The sequence below is a fragment of the Esox lucius genome, chromosome 20 (assembly GCF_011004845.1).
Source record: "Esox lucius isolate fEsoLuc1 chromosome 20, fEsoLuc1.pri, whole genome shotgun sequence".
Taxonomy (NCBI): Eukaryota; Metazoa; Chordata; class Actinopteri; order Esociformes; family Esocidae; genus Esox; species Esox lucius.
In genome coordinates this window covers 4,618,514-4,638,281 of record NC_047588.1, presented here as the reverse complement: position 1 = coordinate 4,638,281, position 19,768 = coordinate 4,618,514, and the positions used below count along the sequence as shown (strand labels likewise).

General features: G+C 39.7%; 1 protein-coding gene across 5 annotated transcripts in view; it reads left to right on the top strand.

Moving 5' to 3' along the window:
* The window catches only part of macf1b (microtubule actin crosslinking factor 1b), a 60,347-nt gene extending 42,212 nt beyond the window's left edge, over window positions 1–18,135 (top strand). For 4 of the 5 annotated variants that reach the window (XM_020041080.2, XM_020041078.2, XM_034288711.1 and 1 more), the window contains 19 exons: window positions 2,247–2,417; window positions 2,685–2,840; window positions 3,063–3,269; window positions 3,373–3,492; window positions 3,918–4,087; window positions 4,310–4,469; window positions 4,640–4,834; window positions 5,176–5,301; window positions 5,471–5,614; window positions 5,783–5,971; window positions 7,330–7,444; window positions 7,661–7,830; window positions 8,364–8,526; window positions 9,862–10,016; window positions 10,129–10,203; window positions 10,295–10,412; window positions 10,530–10,696; window positions 14,133–14,253; window positions 14,371–15,048. In XM_020041080.2, the coding sequence (XP_019896639.2) occupies window positions 2,247–2,417; window positions 2,685–2,840; window positions 3,063–3,269; window positions 3,373–3,492; window positions 3,918–4,087; window positions 4,310–4,469; window positions 4,640–4,834; window positions 5,176–5,301; window positions 5,471–5,614; window positions 5,783–5,971; window positions 7,330–7,444; window positions 7,661–7,830; window positions 8,364–8,526; window positions 9,862–10,016; window positions 10,129–10,203; window positions 10,295–10,412; window positions 10,530–10,696; window positions 14,133–14,253; window positions 14,371–14,396 (2,748 nt within the window). In that variant the 3' untranslated portion in view covers window positions 14,397–15,048. Of the gene's footprint in view, window positions 1–2,246; window positions 2,418–2,684; window positions 2,841–3,062; window positions 3,270–3,372; window positions 3,493–3,917; window positions 4,088–4,309; window positions 4,470–4,639; window positions 4,835–5,175; window positions 5,302–5,470; window positions 5,615–5,782; window positions 5,972–7,329; window positions 7,445–7,660; window positions 7,831–8,363; window positions 8,527–9,861; window positions 10,017–10,128; window positions 10,204–10,294; window positions 10,413–10,529; window positions 10,697–14,132; window positions 14,254–14,370; window positions 15,049–16,712 lie in introns of those variants that run through there. The other variant, XR_002195723.2, reaches the window with a different exon arrangement.
* The last annotated feature ends 1,633 nt before the right edge of the window (window positions 18,136–19,768 follow it).

The window sequence follows — 19,768 nt, the reverse complement described above, 5'->3', positions numbered from 1 at the left end:
AACCCAATACTCCTATGAGAAACCTTTCAGGATTGTTTGGGATATTCTGTCCCTCATTGCATTATTTCACAGTGGTTAGGTCATCAGTGAGTGTGAGCTTTGTGTTCAGATCTAGGGTCACTGGACCTATAGGTATGTGTACAGATACATTTTTTGTCTGTTATCAGTATCGAATTTTGCTGGGTTACAAACAGTAGGTGAGAAATCTGAAATTACACCTACTGTAGTCAACCAACTCCAGCAATGTATCTTCTCCCAGACTTTGAACTTCAGAGAACCCAAATGATTGGCCATGTCAACCAACGCTCATAGTCCAATTTTAATATTAGAAGTATCTGGAGATGCACAATTGGCTCTATGAAAACAGTAGATTTTTATAAAGATAGCTTTATTTTAATGGAAAAGAAGTACAAAGACAAAGACGATATATGTTCTGACAAAGACGATATTTACCTGCTAAGTATGGCCTTGTATTTCTATGAAAAAGATCACAGAGAAAAGTTTTGGTATCTGAAAACTGTTACAAAAACATTGTTTCTACAATGTGATTTTCACCATTTTGACAGATTGTTTACCTGCAGAAAAGTTATATTTTCCATATCTTTATTAATAACTACAATCGTCTCTGAAAGGGTTGCCTCTTCTCTGGTCAGTGCCTCTGCTTGATCTAGCATCACTCCCCCTTTCTTTTGTCCTTCCTGTTCCAGTGCAGCTATCTTGGCAGTTTCCTTCTCTTCTAGGAACTGGTGGAGTTTTCTAAACTCCCTCTTTATCTGCTCCTCTGCACATTGAGCCTGGCCCTACAATGCCAAAAGGCTAATCTCAATAATGTTCAAATGTTTGCTCACTTCAAAATTGGTTCATGATAGATACCTTTCTGTGCTTGGCTGGGTTTTGATGACTTATCTTGGCTGTATTCTTGTGTTGTAGTTTGTCTTTTAAAGTGGCAACCATTAGATTTATAGATTTAATTCTACATTAGGAGTGAAAGTATAATTTTTTTATCTGTTTAAGTTACTTTATTTACAGAGTCATTGTTCCGTTGCTCATTTTGAAGTCACCAAATGAGTTATGAAATGATATTAAACAAATAGTTTACAAAACAGTCTCACCTTTAGATCAGGGACAATCTCCTCAATGGGATTGCAGACGTGACCTTTATGTTTCTTTGTGTGGCTGACAACATGGGCTGTTCATTGTCAGAACAGAAGAGTTTAAGTTTCTCTCCATGCAGCTGGGAGTTATTCTCAGAATGGATGTGCAGAGTATTGCCAGCGGAGTACAGCCCAATAATCATGTTAAAACATTTGTTTTACTGCTATACTAGGTCCTACCAATGGTATACGTCATAAACCTCCACTACAGCCCACACTACACCATCGCACATCAGTAAAGTGTACAACTCTCGCTCTGCATAAGTCAGGACATATCAGTGTAAACTGAAAAGTCATATAAATTATTGTTTAAAATAAGGTATTGCATTTATCCTGATATCTTTTATCTGTAGGTACAGCCATTGAAAACATTTAGGTAAATGTCCATGTAAAATAAGGCATCTTCTCTCTCAAAAACACTCTTTTGTTATAACAATGCCCATAGTGCTACACTTTGTCTCTGTTCAGCCTTTTGTCATTGGCTGAAAGGAGGAATCCTTCTGGTCCTGAGTCAAGGCCTTTGACTTATGGTCTCATAATGGCTCTCCTTGTTCGCCTCTCCTTTGTTGGTTCCTTGTGTTGTCTTTGTGCACAATTTCGCTCAGAGGTAGTTTGGTTGAAAATATTGGGGGCGATAATTGTTCCCACAACACTGGCTCGCAATACTCATTATGTCTGGAAAGGGTGGAGCAAATAAGTAGTTACCCCAAATGATGATGTCTTTCTGTACCAATGCCTTGCGGGTGATGATAGGACTCAAGTGTTCAGTGTTAAAATTCCAGTTTGACTTTAACCCTGCCAAGACTCATTAATAATCTTTCTACTGAGGGCCTTGGATAGATCTTGGCATATGTTACCACACATCCGTATGGTTAAGACCAAACCAGACCAAGTTTATCATCTTTATGGAAAACCGGTCGCTCCCAAATTACTCTCTACTTTTCACATGACTGTAGTGAATTGAAAGCCTTTTGACAGGATACATGAAGAGTCACATTTCATGTCTCTCGTTAAAAAGCATAATGCCCAATTTGCTTGTGCATGTTAATGTCTCCTTGCATCACCACCTCTTCCCTCTTTGTCTTGCTTCAGGAGCTGTGTAATGAGATGGACTCCAAGCTGCATGCCTACACCGACGTGAGGAATGCCGTCCATAGGATGCTGGAGAGCAGTGACGTTACTCGGGGCTCCAGCACAGAACACAGCCTCTGTATTCTGGAACAGAAATGGGGCAGTGTTTATGGGAAAGTACAGGACCGTAAGGTACGAGACATACTAACCTAGACCCTTGTCACAGGTGTTTTAGCCAGTTCCTGAGAATACCATTAAAATGACTTACAGAGCTGAATTGATTAAAGCAATGAAACAATGTTTGTAGCAATCGAAAAAGAAATCTGTCACTTTTTCCACATATTGTGGAACACAGCTGAAGCCCCGAGTCCAGATTAACAGAGAGCCTAAAGAGAAAGATGATTACCTGTAATTTATTTCTGATTGGAGTGAATGAAAGTATAGTATCTGTTCCCAAAGGCTAAGCTAACAGAAGGATTGAACTTGGCCAAGGAGTTCCAGAGTAATGTCCAAGAGCTGTTGTCCAGGATGGCCAAATGTGAGGAGTCCATTGGGGTCCTGCCAGCACCCAGCTTTGTCCTGGACACAGTCTGTGGTCAGCTTCAAGACCACCGGGTAGGTTTCTGTATGTCTGTATTTCAAGTGTGTAAGCCTGTAGTTGTGTGTCTGTGTGTATGATATAATACGAATGTATTTTCTCAAACTCCTCTGCATGACTGACTGTTCAGATTCTTTTTTAATTCAAGGTGCCTTGGTGCATCGCCAATTCAGGTCACGAGCTGGCCACAATATAAATAAAATAGTGTATAGTGTAAAGTAGTGGTGTTTTTTTCCCAGGCGCTGGTAAGTGAGGTGAACTGTTATGGTGAGAAGAAGACAGTGGTGGAAAATGCAGCCTCCAGACTGATGGAGGGGAGCAGAAAGGAGGACTGTGATTTGGTTCACAATATGGCCATGACCGTACAGGACCGCTACAGAAAGCTTCACCAGCGCATGGCAGAGAGAGGAAGAACACTGGAAGAGGTCAAGAAGAATGCAAAACAGGTATCAGTAGAGTGTCATCAGATGTTTTATGTTTTTAAATACTGGTGATTCCAAAGTTGAAAGTCCCACCCAGTGACTGCTAACCTTTTCCTGTCTGTTTCAGTTTATTGAATCTTGGCGCCTCCTAGTGGACTGGATCACAGAGGTGGAGCAGACACTGGATACACACAAAGAGATTGCTGTAGATCATGAGGAAATCAAACTGCAATTAATTGAACAGAAGGTACCCATTAATAATTAAAAAAAAAAACATGTTAGGTTTATTAATAAATTTAACTTGAAGTGTTGAATCTAAATCAGCATCTTTTAAAGTTATATTTTTCAGCCTTCATTGTTTGTTGAAAGACACAGTTTGGATAGAGAAAGGGAGAAGATTTTGCTGAAAGAGCTATGTGCCGGGTTATATTGCATGCTGCAGCAGTACATGTGCCCCGGAAAAAGCAGCACTGAAACAGTGTTGGTCCACTCCACAGGCCAAAATAGTATAGAAAGATAGTGGAGAGAGTTTTTGCTTATAGAGCAGTGGGCCTGATATGCTGCATGTACATGTGTGCGAGAAGGGGCTGTTTAGACTGCTAGATCAACTGAAGCCACATTTCAATCCTTTTTTATGACTTTTTTCATTAACTTCTTACTGTTTTCTCCCAGGAGTTCCAGAAGCTTCTGCGCTCCAAGCGACCCATGTATGATGCCACTGTGAAAAGTGGACGGGGCCTCCATGAAAGGTCTCAGAACATCCAGGACAGGCAGCACCTGGAGAACCTCCTGTCTGAGCTCCGTGACTCATGGGATACCATTAGTGGCAAATCAATGGAAAGGTTAGGGGACCTCAGTGCACTGAAGAGGGGAACAAAATGTACAATTTATTTTTCACAATACTCTTCCTACTCTGTCTAAATGCAAAAAGAAATGTATGCCCTTACCTTTCAGAGCATGGCCACGTGGGAAGAGTTGGAGTGAGGAGTGAATTGGGAACAATTTGAGCGAAATGGTTAACCAATTTTCATTAAGTATATGTTTGAATTCCATTTTTTACTTAGGCAACACAAGCTAGAAGAAGCACTGTTGTTTTCAGGCAGATTCACTGATGCCCTACAAGCCTTGAATGATTGGTTATACAGAGCAGAGCCGCAGCTCGCTGAAGATGTGCCTGTTGGTGGGGAAAAAGACATGGTCAGCAGTCTTATCGACAAGCACAAGGTACCTTTTAGATGTGTTCTTTGTCATATGTGACATGATAAAAATATTTGAAGAGTCACCTAACAGAAAAAACTGACTGAATGAGACCACCTTAAATTGTGTTTGTTTTATGTGTGTGTGTATATGTATGTGAGTAGAACACTGAGTTTCTCTCTGGCTTTGTCTCTCAGGTGTTTCAGAAGGAGCTGGGGAAGCGAACTGGATGCATTAGGACCTTAAAGCGCTCAGTAAGAGACTTGACCCGGAGCAGCACAGCTGATGCTCATTGGTTGCAGGAGCAAATGGATGAATTAGAGGGACGCTGGGAGGCCGTATGTAAACTTTCCATCTCCAAGCAGGCCAGACTGGAGGAAGCCCTTCAGCAGGTAGCATCCACATCGTATTTAAATTGACATTCAACAATTCCTATTAACTTATCTTCAGTGTAAATGCATAATATGTTAACAGATGGTATAAATCTAGATCCCGGACAAGCCCCTTAAAGATAAAGACAACTACCACCTCTGAAACAATAAAGTATTTCCTATCATTAAACTTGATCAGCCTGCAGATATATTTTTGTTTAATGCTTTATTACTGAAAAATTATTTGATGATTTTTTTAAAATTATTTATAAATGGTTAAGGTTAATAATGTATGATTTACAATATTACCTTATGTTAATGGTCTAAATGACATTGGCAATTCATTTGTGTTTCTCTGGAAGGGTGAAAGGTTTGATGGGTTGGTCCACTCGTTCCTAGAGCATCTGGTAGAGGTAGAGAGAGTGCTGAAGTATGGCAACATCCCTGAAGATGAGCAAACTCTACTAGCCTTTCGCAAACAACATGAGGTAGGTAGACATTTATGCCTAATTTGGCTGCGAAAGACCTGTTTTTTTTTTTTTTTTAACCCACAGTTCCACTGACTTTTAAGATATAAAGCATCATATATGTTTTACTCATTGTTAATTTAGACTGCATTAACCAGTCGGTGTAATGTGTTCGGTGTCCTGTGAATAGGATTCAATGAATCTGCTGCGCTATCAGGAGATGGAACTAGAGAGCATCCGGTGTCTGGGAGAGGAGATCCTGTCCTCCTGTCACCCAGACTCCATCATCACACTGAAGTCCTGGATCAGCGTCACCAAGACCCGCTATGAAGAGGTGAGCCATCACTTATTCTTCGCATTTCTTTAGACAAAACTAGGTGAGTGCACACTTGATATGTATGCACTCATGACTGTAAGTGGCTTTGGAGAAAGTATTTTCTAAATAACGTATTTTTTAATGTTATCTAATTTGCTAGTGGTGTTTCCTCTCTTGCTGATGCAGGTGCAGACATGGGCCCAGCAACAAGGCCAGAGGATCCAGGCCAGCCTGTCGGCTCTGGAGGCTGAGCGAGAGGAGGTGCAGCAACTCCTGGACTGGATCTTCTCGGCTGAAGAGGCCCTCAATCTCAAGGACCTGGAGCCACCGGCTGAAAGCATAGAGCACAACCAGGAACTCATGCTTCAACACATGGTATATTATGCCATTACACAAAAAACTAACTAAACTATATTTTGGGGGGTGTATTTATTCTCCTGCCATACAGTGCCTTCTGAAAGTATTCAGAATACTTACATTTCTCCCTTTATGTTGCTGGCTTCCAGCTGAAGCTTGCATCTGCTACAAGGCCATGGTGCTTGTCTACAAAGGGGAGATTCTCCTCCCTACCTTCAGGCAATGTGCAAACTCTACATCCCAACATGGATTTGTTTTGGATTCAAATCCTACATCCCAACATGGATTTATTTTGGTTCAAATCCTACATCCCAAATGGATTTGTTTTGGATTCAAACCCTACATCCCAACATGGATTTGTTTTGGATTCAAACCCTACATCCCAACATGGATTTGTTTTGGATTCAAACCCTACATCCCAACATGGATTTGTTTTGGATTCAAACCCTACATCCTAACATGGATTTGTTTTGGATTCAAACCCTACATCCCAACATGGATTTGTTTTGGATTCAGACCCTACATCCCAACATGGATTTGTTTTGGATTCAGACCCTACATCCCACATGGATTTGTTTTGGATTCAAACCTGTACATTCCTATTCCTTCTGCCACTTCATGGCTTTTGTCCACGCCAGCACTACAGGAGGCACATCCTGATCGGTCCAGTCAAAACTTTATGAACTTCGCTTGTTAGGCTTATTATTTGTATTGTTCCTAGCTCCTTAAAATGGACGCATTAACTGTAATTTGCTCTGGATAAGAGCATCTGCTAAATGACTAAATTATTTCTGAAGGCAGTGTAATTAATCAAATTCTATATATACACAAATTAGGGGTCACTTAGAAATGTCCTTGAAGGAAAAGAAGGAAAAACATTTCTTTTGTCCATTAAAATCACATCAAATTGATCAGAAATTCAGTGTATATGTTGTTAATGTTGTATATTAATATTGTTGCTGGAGACGGCATATATTAATGAAATATCTACAGAGGCCCATTATCAGCACCCATCAGTCCTGTGTTCCAATGGCACATTGTTTGCTAATCCAAGTTTATCATTTTAAATGGCTATGTGCTCATTAGAAAACCATTTTGCAATTATGTTAGCACAGCTCAAAACTGTTGTGCTGATTAAAGAAGCAATAAAACTAGCCTTCTTTAGACTAGTTCAGTATCTTCAGCATCAGCATTTGTGGGTTTGATTACAGGCTCAAAATAGCCAAATATATTAGCATTCCTTCCATTGTGGTATTATTTTATACTATAGCTGCCTAATCCTAAATCCCAAGGAACACAGAAACCAACAAACACTAACAGAAACATTACTCACAAAGAACACAATCCCCTTTAAGAATAAAATGTTCCCTATCCAGGTGTTCATGGAAGAGCTGAACAGGAAACTCCCACAAGTGGAACACGCAACGAAATCCTGCAAACAGAAGCCTATGCCCAAGCAGCAGTCTTCACCCAGCCGCAAGGCCCTGACAAGTTAGTAGAAGCATGGGTGTTATGTATCACGTTTCAGAGTTTTACTTATGGCACTAATCTAAGCTATTCTGAAATGTTGACATGGAAAGTGGGTAGATTATTTCAAATTTGGGACAAAAATATATATTTGTGTATTTTTAAATATTCCATGAAGTTTGTGTCAACAGAGTTAATTAAGGTGATTAATTAAGGTGATCCATTCTCCATTTGTTCCAGAGAGGAGGAGCACCCTGAAGCTCCAGCCAGCCCTCGTGCATCTTCCCCTGAACAACCTGGAACCTCAGACCCCTCAGCTGTATCAGCTGATCAGCCACTGGCAGAAACTCTGGCTCTTGGCTCTGGCTAGACAGGGCCACCTGGAGCAGCATGATCAGAGACTCAGAGAGGTGACTGCCACAACATCTTGTGTTGGAAAGATTGGGTCTGAGACTGGAGCTATTAAAAATATGTAACGCACATTTGGAAACATCATCAACTGTCACAAAGACAGGTTGAGACTGTCTTCGCCAAAATGATGGGAAGCACTTTCCTTTAGAACATAACTGTTCAAACCGCAAGGACAGCTCTAACCCATCTTACAGAAATTTCTTAACAATAGTTTGTAAGCAGATGAGGTGCAAATACAGGAATTTGTACTTACTGCTAGTTCTGCAAAGTAGAATAGAATACAGGCTGAAAATTTAATCCAACCACACAAGAGAGACTAGGTGCTGAGGCAGTCACCTGCAAACCTGTCTTGTTTTTTTGAAACACTTGCATTAGCTCTTAACGCACATGACTTTACAAAAGCATATAATATAAAATCATAAAACAGTGTATAATTTCCACCAGCATCTCAATGTAACGTTTATATCTTGTGTTAAAGAATTCCTTCAGCAAGATGTCTGTGGGATGATTCTGTGTCAAATGTCACAAACAGGTGGAGGAATTTGCTAATTTCGACTTCAACGTCTGGCGCAAGCGCTACATGCAGTGGATCAGCCACCTCAAGTCACGGATCTTGGATGTGTTCCGTAACATCGACAGGGACCAGGATGGACGAATCAGCAAGAAGGAGTTAATCGACAGCATCCTGGCATCCAGTAAGACTCTCCACTTTCCTCACTCTCAGCATTTCAGTATCTTTCTCTCACACCCTACATCCATGCAATCAATATATTTTCCCATTCATTACTGATTTCATATACAATGCCTTCGGAAAGTATTTAGAGGCCTTAATTTTTTTCCCATTTTGTTGTGATATTTATTGTATTTAGACAGTGTATTCAGAACTTTTTTAGAAGCGCCTTTCGCGTTGAGGTTTTCCCACAAATGTTCAGTAAGATCCAAGGGGCTTTGTCTCACCCAGTCAAGGACATTTCCAGATTTGTCCTGAAGCCCCTCCAGTGTTCTCTTGATTGGGTGCTTTGGCTCATTGTTAAGCTTAATTTTGACTGCTTTCTCCATCCCTGCATGATGCTCCCAGCTCTATGCTTTAGGATAGGGATGGTATTAGCCAACTGATGAGGGAATTCTTCTTTTCACCTGATATAGCGCTTGGCATTGAGGCCGAATAGTTTGATTTTGGTCCCATCAGACGAAATTAACTTTTTCCTTTGAGTGCTGTTTGGAAAAATCCAGGCATCTTCACGTGCCTTTTCCTCAGGATTGGCTTGTGATTGGCTTGTGCCATAAAGGCCTGATTGATGGAGCGCTGCAAAGACGGTTGTCTTTCTGGCAGGTTCTCCCATCTTGGCTGAGAATGTCTGAAGCTGTGTTAGTAGCCATTAAGTTCTTGCCCAGTTACTCAATTTGTCTAGACAGCCAGCTCTTGGAAGAGTATTGGTGGTTCTAAACTTCCATTTCACAGTAATGAAGCCCACTCTTCCCCAATTTATTACAATCTTCACCAGATCTACATGCTTTGACAACATTTTAGCTGGGACATCTGCAGAGACTAACTTTTACTTTATGGCTTGGTTTTTGCTCTGATCTTATATAGACAGTAGGTGTTTGGCTTTCTACATCAGGTCTCTAGGGTCTTATCTCAAGGGTCTTCAAAGGACCCAGGATGATTCTGAGCTCAAGTGGCAGTGTCGTGGCAAAGGGGCTGAATACACAAGTACATGAAACATTTCAGTTTTTCATTTTTAAATATATTGGCAAACATTTATGTTTTTGCAGTGTAATTAAGGGATATTTGGAACAGAGTCATGGCAAGAAATGTACATTATCAACCATGAATTAAGTCTACAACACAATAGAATGTGGTGAAAGTGAAGGGGTCTTAATACTTTCAGAAGGCACTATGTGTTTAAATCTGTCAATTGGTACCAATGTTCTGGAGACAACACCTCATTGATGATGAAGTCTAACAGAAATATACATTAACCACAGAATAAATCCATCTGATTTTACCCATTTTCCTTCCTTTTAAGAATTCCCCACCAACTCCCTGGAGATGAATGCAGTGGCCAATATCTTTGACATGAATGGGGACGGTTACATTGACTACTATGAGTTTGTAAGCGCTCTCCATCCAAGCCGAGATCCATACCGTAGGACATTGGATGCAGATCAGATCAATGAGGAGGTACAATTCTGTATCTTACAGACTTGCGTTCATGATCGCAAACATCTAGCACCTAAAGAACGTTGTGTTTGACGAAAGTCGTGTGACTGACTGACTTTCTTATGTTGTCCAGGTTAGTCGACAGGTGTCTCAATGTAACTGTCCGAAGAGGTTCCAAGTGGAGCAGATCAGTGCTAACCGCTATAGGGTGGGTTACATCTGTCCTTTTGTTTTTAAATAGTTGAATTGGATCCACAGAAACTGATGGTTATAGCATGAATCCTTTTTTCCTGCTATAGTTCGGAGATTCCCAACAGTTGCGGATGGTTCGGATCCTGCGGAGTACCTTGATGGTGCGGGTCGGAGGAGGCTGGACAGCACTAGATGAATTCCTGGTCAAAAATGACCCTTGTAGAGGTTCGTAGAGAATTAAAGTAGAACCGCTTAGATTGACAGGTAAATGATCTAAATCATCTGTGACACAAGTGACTTCATGAGAAGAGGCACCATTATTGTAATTTATTTCCCTTACAGTGAAAGGACGGACAAACGTGAAGATTAAGGAGAAGTACTTAACTCCAGAATCATATGACCACTCCCGAAGGGGAGGCTCGTCTAAAACCCTGACAGTCAGCAGGTCCAACTCAAGCCTGAGTCTCTATAGCAGTGCTTCGGCACCTAGCAGCCCCCTAACACGCAAGGTAATATCCCCTGCTTACAGGTTTGGTGATTTAATAATGTTAGAATTTTTTAATTTAACAACATAACAATAAAAATACAGTACAATAGTAGGACAACACAAACACAGCACAATTGACCCCTACACTACTGATTTTGCAGGTTTTCTTACTTACAAAGCATGTAGAGGTCTATAATTTATCATAGGTATACTTAAACTGTGAGAGACAGAATCTAAAACAAAAATCCAGAAAATCACATTGTATGATTTTTAAATAATGAATTAGCATTTTATTGCATGACATAAGTATTTGATCACCTACCAACCAGTAAGAATTCTGGCTCTCACAGACCTGTTATTTTTTCTTTAAGAAGCCCTCCTGTTCTCCACTCATTACCTGTATAAAAGCCACCTGTCCACACACTCAATCAAACAGACTCCAACCTCTCCACAATGGCCAAGACCAGAGAGCTGTGTAAGGACATCAGGGATAAAATTGTAGGCTAGGATGGGTTAGAGGACAATAGGCAAGCAGCTTGGTGAGAAGGAAACAACTATTGGCGCAATTATTAGAAAATAGAAGAAGTTCAAGATGACTGTCAATCTCCCTCGGTCTGGGGCTCCATGCAAGGTCTCACCTCATGGGGCATCAATGATCATGAGGAAGGTGAAGGATCAGCCCAGAACTATACAGTAGGACCTGGTCAATGACCTGAAGAGAGCTGGGACCACAGTTTCAAAGAAAACCATTAGTAACACACTACGCCGTCATGGATTAAAATCCTGCAGCGCATGCAAGGTCCCCCCTGCTCAAGCCAGCGCATGTCCAGTCCCGTCTGAAGTTTGCCAATGACCATCTGGATGATCCAGAGGAGGAATGGGAGAAGGTCATGTGGTCTGATGAGACAAAAATTGAGCTTTTTAGTCTAAACTCCACTCGCCATGTTTGGAGGAAGAAGAAGAATGAGTACAACCCCAAGAACACCATCCCAACCGTGAAGCATGGAGGTGGAAACATTATTTTTTGGGGATGCTTTTCTGCAAAGGGGACAGGACGACTGCACCGTATTGAGGGGAGGATGGATGGGGCCATGTATCGCAAGATTTTGGCCAACAACCTCCTTCCCTCAGTAAGAGCATTGAAGATGGGTCGTGGCCAGGTCTTCCAGCATGACAACGACCCGAAACACACAGCCAGGGCAACTAAGGAGTGGCTCCGTAAGAAGCATCTCAAGGTCCTGGAGTGGCCTAGCCAGTCTCCAGACCTGAACCCAATAGAAATTCTTTGGAGGGAGCTGAAAGTCCGTATTGCCCAGCGATAGCACCGAAACCTGAAGGATCTGGAGAAAGTCTGTATGGAGGAGTGGGCCAAAATCCCTGCTGCAGTGTGTGCAAACCTGGTCAAGACCTACAGGAAACGTATGATCTCTGTAATTGCAAACAAAGGTTTCTGTACCAAATATTAAGTTCTGATTTTCTGATGTATCAAATACTTATGTCATGCAATAAAATGCAAATTAATTACTTAAAAATCATACAATGTGATTTTCTGGAACGATATCAAATACTTGTTCTCCCCACTTTACATTTGTCTAAGATCCTGTAGCAAAATACTTTGTCAGATCATCTGAGCCTTGATGTTAAGAGTTAAATGCCATTCCTGGCCCATACCCCCAAAACTACACTGCCATTGAACAGTATAAAAAAATATTGTCTATTGATTAAATTTTCTCCTGTCAGAGTATACATATATTATACATACCCCATATATTGAGCATTGTTTGTGACCAGAACATTATATACTAGCTTAAATTGAAAGGTACGAATTGATCCTTAGATGGTTGTCTTGTGTATTAGCTCATAAAAGGGTAGGTCAAGGTATTGGTGTAACGAGGACGCGTGTGGAGGACGCGCTCCACCCCTCCCAACGTGGTGTTCGGCGCACGTCATCGCCGGCCTTCTAGCCACGCCGCTCCTCCTCCCACAGCACTGTCATGTTTTGTTATCGCACGCACCTGGTGTCCATTCCCTCATTAGATATATAAGTTCCTGTGTTTCTGGGTGTCTTTTTGTGGTGTTGTTCTATGTCCTTTGACTGTACTGGAGTATACGGATGCACGCTTGTTTTGCGCTTGTGCGCTTTTGTTTTGCGTGTCTTTTCACTGTGTTCAATACAAGAAACGTTCATCGCCTCCCTGCATTTGGCTCGCCTTTTTTCGACGCACTCCACTACACCCACACTGTGACAATTGGAATATCAAGGATCGCTTCTAAATTGTCTTGAATTTTATACAGGATCGTTGTAAGACCTCTTGACCCTAAATCTAACAAAACATTTTATAGTTTACACTAGTACTATTCAGCCACTTAACATTTTTATTGACAAATAAACTAGTTAATTCCACACTGTTTTAAACAATAGTTCGTCTATTGTACTGAATCGATATCTCTGTACATTTCTGTTAATGGGTTGTGTTTAACTTTGTTATTTACTATATCTTTAATAAACATAATACTTAAACATAATAAAATGGTTGATCATCCTTTAGTAAATTCTAGTTCAACCATATAATTAGTTCATAATATTTGTTCTGTGTCTTCTAAAGGATACTTGTACAAAAGGAATGGTAGCCCATTCTGTATGGTTTCATTTAAAAAGGAAGATATTTTAAACATCCTCAATCCATCAGAAATGGCTTGTTTTAATCTGAATAAAGGGAAATAGCCCCTTTTTTAACAACGGATGTGCCTATTTTAGTATCCTACTGGAAAACCAGTTTGGATTTAAATATAATTTGGTTATAATGGATGCTTTGAAGAAAGGTTAAATACTTTCATTTTTAACCATTTTAAATCTCCATACACATATTTATTCATATTTTTGTTCACATAACTTCCGACCTAACAAATCTACCAAAGAATGGCTCAGGAGAAAGAAGATTTGTGTTTTGGATTGGACAAGCCAAAGTCCTTACTGAGATGCAGTGACAGGACCTGAAGCCTAGAGTACATATCTATGTTGAAGGGTCAAGAAGAGCATTTTTCACCAGTTTTCATCTAATTTGCTTGTTCTTTGGAATAAATGAAACCAGATATTTCCTGAATAAGTTGTTTCATACTGTTATATCCATCCCTATTGACATAATATTGTTAATAATTTTTTTATCTTGTAGTACTCCAACTTTTTTACTAACAAGTTCCCCTTTACAGTAGAATGCTACTGTAGTTCTTGAAGCATTGAGAAAATGTTGCCTATGGTAGTTCATTGTTCTAGTATGTTGAGGTGTTTCTGCAGCATGGGTTTGAATCTGTGCCACTTCTCTTTGAGCAGAACACCTGTAATCGTCCCTACTGTTGCCAATTGATAAAGTATAAAACATTTTTTTTGAAGAAAAGCCTGCAAATGTCATTGAGAGAGCTAAGATCGTGGTTTGGTAATCTCTTATCTCACGTTACAGGCATTGCTTCGGAGGAGTCTTTCAGGAGACCGCTGCATCCGTCCCAGGAGCTCTATTGCTGCTCTGGGATCAGATTTACAGTTCTCCCCCACCGGGGATGATGAACTGCCTTCACCATCAGGTGTGTAAATTAACTCTTTACAAAACTACATTGAACCTGCAATTATAGTTAAATGAGATTAAATGAGTTTAATGTAAACCTATACACTGACTTGGCTTCTGCTTTTCATCTTCTAAGAGGAGGCTGTAAGACTACCCACATGATAACGATATCGTCAAGATGAGCAACATGTCTACACCACAAGGTTGAGTTCCATTACAGCCTTGGGTCCCAGAGACAGTAACAGGGAGCATGATACACAGTAAGAGAGATCAACTGGCCAAGGGCTCAGTCCCAACAAACAAACTGCCACTTGGGAAACTCCAAGGCTTGCCAAAGTGATAGAGAAGGGTCGGATACTGTATTGGACATTGTGTTTAAGAGCCTTGGATCAGTCAGTTAGGTGTCTGGATGTGACCTATGACCTGAATCTGGACATATCTCACTACTCTCATCTGTAGTAAAAATTTTGTCATTTTGATCACCTATAAATATGCAATTTCGATATCAGTTTCAACAAATTTATATGAGGATTGAGACATTGAAACATTCAGCATGGATATGAATTGCATGGCGGCTCTCACTATAATGCTCACTATTTAGCTCCAACATCTGTTTCACCCTGTACACTTATAAGGATGTCATGGCAAGGTGCCACCAAGCAACAGTGTGTCAGTGTCTTGGAAAATACCAAAACACAAAGAAAATTAGGTTTCAGTAACAACGGTATTATTGTATTCTAACCTACAACCCCATTTCCAAAAAAGATGGGACGCTGTGTAAATTTTTTATAAAAACATAATGCAATGATGTGCAAATCATTTATCCCTATATTTAATTTAAAATAGTACATTGCCAACATATCAAATGTTTTTGGAAAAATACATGCTATTTTGAATTTGATGCCAGCAACACGTTTCAAAAAAGTTGGGACAGGGGCATGTTTACCACTGTGTTGCATCACCTCTTCTTTTAACGATACTCTGTAAGCGTTCGGGAACTGAGGAGACCAAATGCTGTAGGTTTGAAAGTATTCCCATTTTTGATTAATATAGGATTTCAGCTGCTCAACATTTTGTGGTCTCCTGTGTCATATTTTCCTGTCATAATGCGGCAAATGTTTTCAATGGGTGACAGGTCTGGACTGCAGGCAGGCCAGTTTAGCACCCAGACCCTTTTACTAACGAGCCGTGCTGTTGTAGTACGTACACAATGTGGTTTGGCATTGTCTTGCCAAAATAATAATGAAAAATACATTATCTGGACAGTAGCATATGTTGCTCCAAAACCTGTATATTTTGTTCATCATTAATGGTAACCTATGCTATGTGCACTAATGCACCCCCATACCATCACAGATAGTGGCTTTTTAACTTTGCCCTGATAAGAAGCCGGATGGTCCCTCTCCTCTTTAGTACAGAGGACACGGTATCCGTGATTCCCAAAAATGATTTCACATTTTTGATTTATCAGACCACAGCACAGTTTTCCACTTGGCCTCTATCCATTTTAATGAGCTCAGGCCCAGAGAAGTCATGTTTATATATGGTTTCCTCTGTGCATTGTATGGAGTATTAACTTGCATTTGTGGATGCAGCAATGTGCTCTGACAATTCACAGACAATGGTTTTCCGAAGTGTTCCTGAGCCCACCCAGTGATGTCGCCTACAGAATCTGTCTGTTTTTAATGCAGGGCCCTGAGGGTTCAAAGATCATGGCCATCCAATATTGGTTTTCGCCCTTGTCCCTTGCATACAGAGATTTCTCAGGATTCTCTGAATCTTTGAATTATATTATGTACCGCAGATGATGAGATTCCCAAACTTTTTGTAATTCTATGTTTAGAAACGCTATTCTTAAATTAAATTTGCCCGCAAATTTTTTCACAGAATGGTGAACCCCTCCTGATCTTCACCTCTGACAGACCCATCCTCTCTGGAATGATCTTTTGATTCCTAATCATGTTAATGACCTGTTACCAATTAACCTAATTAGTTGTGTGATATTCCACCAGGTTTAGTTTTTACACACATTTTCCACTCTTGTTGCATCTGTCCCAACTTTTTTTATAACGTGTTGCTGGCATCAAATTAAAAGTGGGCATATATTTCTGTTTCAACATTTAATGTTGTCTTTGTTCTATTTTCTATTGAATATAGGGTTTAAATGATTTGCACATCATTGCATTCTGTTTTTATTTACATTTTAACACATCCCAACTTTCTTGGAAACGGGGTTGTATTAACATCACATTTTTAGACTTTCATGATTAATCTCCTCTGTGTTACTGTCCTTTCAGACGTGTTCAAATGGGTTCCAAATAGAACTTTGTTACGGTGTGCTAGGTCCTGTGTTTGATAGGAATAAACTGAACGTCCAAAAAATGTATGCTAAAACCTTCAGAGCTAACAGTTCTGTCACCTACCACAACTGTTCATATGTTTTTCATTATATATTCAAAAACATTAATCTGGTTCTAGATCTGTTGGAGCTGTATGGCCAACAACAACCACAGGATTTACATATTATAAGAATTCTGGGACCAGGCGAAGGACAAAATGCAGGTGGGGCCAAACCACTTTCATGTTCAAAATGAGCTGTAGATGCAACAATGTCAGTTACAGGTGTTTTTGGAATGTTCTGTAAGTATTGTTTTAAATGCTATATTTTAAGTTCAATATGTATAAATATGGGCATGGGTCATTTTTATTATGTAGAGATTATTTTCTCAGGTTTGGTTTCGCCTTTTGATTTAATTGTGGAACATTACTGTGAGCTTGTAGATGTGAATTCATGTCATTTACTTTCTGTGTTACTGCTGTAGTCACTAAGGGTCTTGCATGGGAAAACATTTGAATATGAAGTTGTGTTCATCATACATGAACTTCTACCCATGAAATGCACTTTTCCTTTGCTTAATTACTGCTAGTGCATTGTTTTCATGAGCGGTGCAACACTTTCTGGTTGAATTCACTTTGTTTCAGTGTTTAGGATTATAGAAATAAATTCATGTATATTTTGATTCTGATGAACTGTATTGTAATAGGGTTTCATAGAGTGTGACCCTCTTGAGATACAAAAGTGTAGTTCTCAATGAGATCTCAATTTTCTTTTCTTCTAACTGTCTTTATTTCTGACACTTTTATGCAAAACTGCACATTTCTGTTACATCTTTTTCCTTATTCAAAGTCTACACATAAATGTCCCACCTAGGCATAGCAATCAGTTCCCTCTCCATCACATTTACATACAAAAACCATTAAGCAAAGATCTGATGTCACTCACTATTACTGTGCAGGTGCTACATTTTATAGCTTATATCTTATAAACCCAAAGAAACCGTTCATGATGTGATATTTTGTCCTACACCCTCAGCTCTACCTAAGGCAGATGTTGGAGTCAAGGAGGCATCCTAACATGCTTTGTGTTTCAGAATGTTTGTTTTCAAAATTTGGGCTACTTTCCTAAAGAAGTTAAATCCACTTTTTGTGTTGTGTTCTCTTTTCTTTTCCATGATACTAACAAGGATTATTAGATGTGTTGTTAGCAGGTGTTTGTCGGTATTTAAGTGAGGAATTTCTGTTTTTATTCAGACTGGTCTAAGAATAGTTTTATCTTACACTAACTAAAACATTGATTTGTGTCCTTTTTATATTAGTGTTCAAATTATGTAGTTCTGATTCTGATTTATTCATGCCATGATATTTGCACCTCGATGTGACAATACAACTTGATACAACAGTACTTGAATCTTAATGTACTGTAAGACACAATAGCCAGATTGTACTGCTATGCACCCCTATCTTTCTGCAATGTCAATTTCTATATTCAGCTCTTGTTCTGATATCTAATTTAGAGACACTGTAGAAGAATGGCACTAATATTGTTGAAGTCCATTGTAAAATAAACATTTTGTAATGAAATGTATTTATTTCCTTGTTTATATTGTTACTATATTTCCCTTAGTCCAATTATTTTCTACTTTGAGAAATCAACACTGCTAAATTTAAACCCATGTCAATCAATGCTTTTAAAACAAAATGTAATTGGTCATATACACTGATAAGCCAAAACATTACAACCGCTCACAGGTGAAGTGAATGTTGATCATCTCCTAACAAGGGCACATGTCAAGGTCTGGGTAGATTAGATGGTTAGCAAACAATCGGTTCTTGTAGCCAATGTGTTGGAAGCAGGAGAAATTGGCAGGAGTAAAGACCTGAGTGACTTTGACAAGGGCCAAATTGTTATGGCCAGTGGACTGGGTCAGAGCATCTCTCCCAAGGCAAAAGTACCGAATGCTCCAGGCCAGGGGCGGTGACATAAAGGTGAAGAAAAAAGACGTGTAAAAACCACATGTCCGCCATGCAAATCTCAGCCATGGACAAACCTACCAAGCACACCCAGGGGCTGCCACCCCCATGGTGGACTGCCAAACACCCCGGGAGGCAGCATCAGACCTCTTACCATCGTCACTAAGGCAGTTAACTGCACCAATGTAGTTGTGTAAAAGTGTATGTGGGTTGTCTTATAGTAGGCTAGAATGATTACATGAACTCCCCTCAAGATGCAATAATTCTGAAAGTAATTTTTTACTTCTCAAACAATGTGTTTGATATCCATAGTGATTGAGAATTATATATTTCCAGGTAATTTAAAAAGGTCCTAACCATCAAGCCTCGTAACATAAAAGTGTCTGATCGCATATCTTCATTGAAATCATGCAAATGTGACTGATATTTTTCAATCAACTTAAATCACATTTTATTTATATAGCACATTTCTTACAAAATTGCTGCGACTTGCAAGCTTGTTAAGAGGTCTGGGGCCTCATTTATAAAACTGTGCGTAGAATTCACGTGAAAATGTGCGTATGCACAAAAATATTGGGATTTATAAAACAGTTCGCACGCAAATCCCACGCCGGTTTTCCTATATAAATCCCAACCTACTCAAAATGAAGCACACTTGTGCGAGCGTCTTGTCCCACCCAATTAACGCCCATAAATGCCTATGTATGGTAACTGAAACACCCCGAAAAGTATTCATCGATAACTGACTCCAGGACTGCAATGACGGCAAATATTAACAGAAAACCTTAAAAACGTAATTTCACCGAGTGTGAAATTGAAGTTATTGTATGGGAGGTTGAACGAAGAAAAATAAAAGTTTTTGTAACGGAAGTGGATAGGGACACGGACATCCAAGTCCAGGTATGTAATGAGTATTCCCTCGTTTGAAAAGATTAAACCAAGTGCATTCAAGTTGTAATGAAACATTTATTTACACAAATAATTGACATTTGCTATTGTATGTAGTCGTTGCTGGAGTTCAGCAGGAGCTGAGTACACATAGGCAACCGGCTGAGGAGGGTATATCTGCAGACCGTAAGTCGGGGGCATAACTTAATATTAAGTTACGCCCATTTACGGTTTCCATTGGTGTGGTGTTTTTGATTTAGTGCATTTGTTTATGAAGGAATAATTACAAGGTCAATAAGTGCTTTCATGTGAAACTCTAACTATATATTTAGGAA